General features: G+C 39.0%; 1 protein-coding gene across 1 annotated transcript in view; it reads right to left on the bottom strand.

Moving 5' to 3' along the window:
• Nucleotides 1–69: 69 nt before the first annotated feature.
• Ipo7 (importin 7) overlaps nucleotides 70–6,000 on the bottom strand; it is a gene marked incomplete in the record, with an annotated part of 55,824 nt that continues 49,893 nt past the window's right edge. The window contains 3 exon segments of the mRNA XM_008853453.3: nucleotides 70–1,424; nucleotides 1,971–2,087; nucleotides 4,038–4,244. Of these exon segments, the coding sequence (XP_008851675.1) occupies nucleotides 1,327–1,424; nucleotides 1,971–2,087; nucleotides 4,038–4,244 (422 nt within the window).

Here is a 6,000-nt window from a genome sequence, read left to right as displayed (position 1 = left end):
GGGAAGAGAACCATGTACCATGGTGCATGGAGTTGCTGTATAGCCAACCATGAGAATAAAGTCCTCTGCTTTTTTTTTTTTTTTTTTTTTGCAGTGGTATCAATAGTGGTTTTTGAGAGCGAACCATGTGCCTTCAGCCTAAGCAGTTACAATCGGATACCACAACCATAAGAGGGGTAGAGAAGAGGAAAGAGGAGTGGGCGGGTATTTCATGTTAAATCCTAAGTGCATTTTACACTCGTTTCTAGGTACAGGACAATAGGTCAAGGGGAATGGGGATTAGAATTAGGAACAAAACTGCAATCACATCAAGACATAATTGCCGAATTAAGTTCTTTTAATAGATTGCATATATAGATGTTTAGCCATACTCTAGATCAACTCTTTAAGAGTAGATTTTTATCTCCAATTCACATGCTTCAGATATCACCTTTGTTACATAAGGTCTTGTATCCAAATGTCCACTTGTACACTGAGAGCTTTAAGGGAAAGAAACAAAAGACACAGAGGGAGAGGGAGTTGCCATTTTTAGCAGCAATGAATTCTCACTAACCCCTTTTTACATACCGAATTCAAGTCACTACCAGAGGTGAGTGCACCACAAAGTTACCAGGTACAAAACTGCTAGTTCATTTTTAAATTAATAATTAACCTGAAATTACCCCTGCCCCCCACCCTTTATATCCCTTTTTATAAACAGCAAACAGTTTTGCTTTTATACATAGGCTAGCAGGCTTGTTTCAATATGAAAGTGCTAATTCATTTACAGATTTTTAAATCAGTTATGTAGTGCTACAATAAATGTCCAATCTACATAGGAACAATCTGATGAATGAAAATGAAGACTGAGTAAGGTTATCTGATTACCTTATCTTATTTACACATAGAGGATACCCAATGGTAAGGAAGAGACAGAAATCCGACAAATACCCATAGGTGTAAAAATTACATCTATCTTTGAACTTTATACTGTAAATGAGACATTTTAAATAGTCCTGTAGCCCATGCCTGTTTTTTTCCTTAGAAAAAGAAAAGCTGCCTTCATGACATCCCCTCGTTTCAGATTTCCACAGTGTCACTTGAAGTTTCAGAGTCAGGATCTTACTTTCTTCAAAAAATAAAGAAAATAGCCCCCCAAGTTAACCCCTCCCCCAATCCCTCTAGTTTCTCGTCCAGTGCCAGGTTGCATGATCAGGTCCCACTCCTGGGGTTTTTTGTTCATCTATTGATCAATTAGTAGAGTAGATAACATGAACCAGTTCTGGAACCACTACTAGGAGGAACACAAGCTCTTCACTACAATCACACAGCAGGAAAGAAAGTAACTCAATTCATCCCTGGTGCCGGACCTCCAAAATTGAAAGAACTTGGCACAACTGGAGCACTGAATTTATATCCTCCATGCTTCTCAATCATTTTGGATTCTGGAAAAGAAAGAAGTGAAACTACAGACACTTGATCATCTTATTGTTTGGGGGACAAGAAGGCAACGTTACCAAACTATGAGCTTAACCAATTAACAAGAAGTTCCAAAGTTGATCTCTGTTCTCCCCTTCATGTATTTAGGGCAAGGGACATGTTTAGACTTCTTAGCCCATTTTTAGTTCCCATTATTAAGGCCTTTAAATTCTTCATTCTGAGTCAAACAAATCAGTAAGGACCCATCTCAAAAAGAAGAAAAAAGATATGTAATAAATGTAAGAAAACCCAGTTTAAAAAATATTTCAGAATGCTAGGCTTGATTTATACAGAAGATTCTTCTCGACTATGGCTATTCAAATGGTTGGATAGTTAAAACTTACAGAAACTGTCTATAGCATAAATATACTTAAATATGCATACTGAAATGCTCATGGATGAAATATCTTTAATATGCTTGTGAGAAAAATGGTAAGATTTGACTATTTAGCATGTATACCTCCAGCCTATATACCCTTATAGAATGCTAAATCCACAGTTCACTAACATACCATGGGCTGCTCTTCTTTGATCAGCCAGAGTTGCTATGTCTTGTAACTGTTTTCTTTGTTCTTCATTAAGACCATGAGTCAAAGCCTGATACCATACAGGATTACGATTTTGAATAGCTGTACAGAAAGAACAAGGAGTAGGAGTCATTAATAAGAGCTTGGGACAAGGATTTGGCTTGGTAGTAATGTTTTGCTGAGCATGCACAATGTCTGGGATCCAATTCAAGCAAGGTAGTAAGGAGTTGGGGACAGGGAGGCCCGGTAGGTCCTTATTCTGTTCCCTATTGCACCCACACAGTACTGAAATTCTGGTATCTGTGAAATGAAAGGATGATAATAAAAATCAATTCTAGTTTTTCTGTTTCAAATAGCTCTGATAATCATGTCTCTTAAAGGAATAGAAGTATTAAGTAGGTACAATGGAAATGGATAAAACAAATGCCTTATTTCTCTTGCTTCCTTATTTAGAAACATTTAATAAATCTGGGGATACAAATGTAGCTTAGTTCTAAGACATACTTACCTAGCATGCATGGGTAAAGGCCTGGATCTAACCCCCAACATCACAAAAACCAATCACAAAACTGAGCGTGTGTGGAAAGGTAACTGCAGTACTAACAGTGAAATTCCAATGACCATAACTGTGTATGTGCATGGCACTGGGTACACAAAATAAATGACCATAAACTTATTTTATAGGCTAAACAATGATCGATCTTAATCTATAAAAAAATAACATGTTGGGCTGGAGAGATGGCTCAGCAGTAAAGAACACTGATTGTTCTTCCAGAAGACCTGGGTTCAAGTCCCAGCATCCACATGGCAGCTAACAACTGCCTGTTACTCCAGTGCCAGGGGATCCGAGAGCCTCTTCCGTCCTCCGTGAGCACTGCACAACACGGGTGCACTTACCTACATTCAGGCAATACACGTATACACATAAAAAATAAATAAATAAATAACATGTCCCTAAAATTTCACAAAACCAGGTGATATTAAAAACAAGCTGATATATGGACCAATATTGTGGCTTGATTTTTGGTTTTTTTGAGACAGGGTCTCCCTGTAGCCCCAGCTGTCCTGGAACTCACTATGTAGACCAGGCTGGCCTTGAACTCAGAGATCCACTTGCCTCTGCCTTCTGAGTACTGGGATTAAACGCGTGCACCACCATACCCGGCTGTAGCCCAATCTTAGAAAGGAGTTTCAAGCCCTGGGTTTGATCTCCTGCACTGCATAAACCCAAGTATATTACGAGCTTGCAATCCCAGCACTTGGGAGGTTAGGAAGTGGAAGCAGGTGGATCAGAAGTTCACAGCCATTATTGGCAACACAGCAAGTTAGAGATGAGCCTGACCTACCAGCAACCATGCCTCAACAGAAAACAACAGAATCTCCAAGCACAATAACCTGCTGAGACATTAGAGGCTAACCTTATCTTTAAAAAAAAATTGGGCTGGAGAGATGGCTCAGCGGTTAAGAGCACTGACTGCTCTTGCAGGACGCGGGTTAGATTCCCAGCACCCACATGGCAGTTAATAACTGTAACAGTTTCAGGGAATCCAACACCCTCTTCTCACCTCTGCGGACATTGCATAACACACTTACACAAGTGCAAGTGATGCATTTATACACATAAAAATAAAAACTTAAGAGAAAAAAAAAGAAACAAGCCAAACCTCTAAACTGATTTCACGCATCAGATATCAGGTAGGTATTTGGAGCTTGAGGCAGGAGGAGCACAGGTTCAGGCCAGCCTGAACTACATTTGAGAAAGACTCAACTAAAAAACAGGACTGTAAAGGAAGCACAAATATTAACAAAAAGGAATCTAAAGCTAGTTGCTTCTGAAAACTGAAAGATGGAAACTCAAAAGAACTGTCTCTGTAACTTTTGAACTACACTATTGTCTTAATGTAAATCTTACAAAATTACAGATTAAATATAAGTAATAAAATAAAAAATACCCCAAAACTCAAGGGGAAAACAAATGCTTTGCTTCACCTTTAAAGGGAATACACAACTAAGGACAGATGAAATGGTTCTACATATAAAAGACTGACTTACTTTGAAATATAGCTTTAAATATCTGATACTCATCAACAGGGTTGTCTTCATCATCAATGATTGTGGAATAGCCTTCCAAAGCAGTCTCCTCAGCATCATCTTCTTCCCAGTCTTCATCCTCTCCATCTTCACCTGCTTGCTTAGCCAGAATCTCCAAATATTCTTGGCCATCTTCATCGATATCATCTTCATCACTCCCAAGTTCCTCTAACAAGTAATGAAATATTTATAACACTGAAATATTCTGCTACTCTGTTCAAAGTAACAATTACTTCCTTAGTAAATTAGAGCCCAAAGAAATAGTTCTGGGAAACCAGTTTTTAATTATACATCCAGTTATAAAAGAAATAAAAATTCTCACAGATGTCCATGAACCCAACTGCAAGCCCAGCCTAACCAGACTCATGCTCCTCAGGCCTCAGTAGGCTAACTGCTGGAATTTCAGGTGTGTGTTAACACATCTAGGTTTTCCTATGATTCCAAAATATGAATGGGGGTGGGGGAATTACAGACATATTCATCTGCTTGAGGAGACTGATACATATTACTGCCCATATCTAATACAAATATTGAACTGCATTCTGTTGTCACCCAATGTGTTAAGAGTACTGCCAGACATGGTAGCTCCAGCAAGTAAGTAATCCTAGCACTGGAAAAGAGAGGCAGGAAAAATCAACATAGCCAGATTCCCTATCTCAAAACAATGTAAAATAAAATTTCATTTTTTTAAGGGGGAAGAGGTTGAGAGACTGCTCAGTGGTTAAGAGCACTGACTGCTCTCACAGGACCAAGGGTTCAGTTCCCAACATCCAAAGGGTAGCAAACATCCATCACAACTCTAGTTCCAGGGGATCCAATGTTGTCTTCTGGTCTCTGCAGGCATTACCCAAAACAGGTGCACTAACAGACATGCAAGCAAACCACTCGTACATAAAAATAAAAAAACTAAGGATAAAGGCAAAAGAGACTAGTGAGTCACCAGTAAACTTCCAGAACTAATTTATTCCACAGAAGTAACTGTAGGCACCTACTTGTCCAACCACCCCAGAAAGCTCCAGGCAACTGAACAGAAGAGTAAACTGGCAGCTCCTTCGTGTTTCTGCACAGCTTTCCTCCATCCAGCAACCTTTCTATTTTTTTAGGGAACCTGAGGTTTGTTTTGCCTTTTGAGAACTGGTCATAAGTCATCTCAAGTTCTTAGGAAAGAGAAGGATTCCTACTATCCTAAGTTCTTAGCTGGTAAAAGCCATTATTATTTATGGTCAGTAAGTAGGGGCACTGAGATTAGCGGCATCAATACTGCAGTTCTTAGAACCTTTGCTGAGATTTCCACCCCTAAAGCTGGCTACATTAGTAAATGATAAAAGACAAAAATGGAAATACCTATCTTATTTTTTAAACCATCAGAATAGTTTACATCTAATCAGTTTTTACTAGTATGTCTATAGTTCACTACAGGTTAAGTTTACTGGCGATATCTATTTAATTTTATAAATTTTTACTTAAGGCATGTGTCATCTTACTGGGCCTTATTTATTTTTTAGTTTATATTTTGCCTACAAGTATGTAAGTACACTCATGTTGTGCAATGCCTGAGGAGGCCAGAAGGGGCATTGGAAATCCCAAAACTGAAGCTAAGGATGGTTTGCTGACATGTGGGTTTTCTTAACCACTGACTAAGCCATCTCTCTAGCCCCTAATTATCTAATGGTATAGCACCAACTTAAGTTTTGGCACCACTAGATGGTTGAGTTTTTGATATAGGTTTCATGTATTACAGGATGGCCTCAAACTACCACATCAGTGACTTTGAACTTCTGGTTTTCCAGCCTCTATAGACAGTTTATGTTGCGCTGGGGAAGGAAACCAGGCTTTATGCATGCCAGGCAAGACCTCTACCAACTGAGCTGTATCATATCCTCCTCACCTCTTAAAGGAGCTCTCTCTCCTAAGTAAATCTGAC

Source organism: Nannospalax galili, unplaced genomic scaffold, assembly GCF_000622305.1.
Source record: "Nannospalax galili isolate Female #2095 unplaced genomic scaffold, S.galili_v1.0 scaffold44, whole genome shotgun sequence".
Taxonomy (NCBI): domain Eukaryota; kingdom Metazoa; phylum Chordata; class Mammalia; order Rodentia; family Spalacidae; genus Nannospalax; species Nannospalax galili.
The sequence above is the reverse complement of the archived record's forward strand: the minus strand, read 5'-3'. Positions and strand labels throughout refer to the sequence as shown.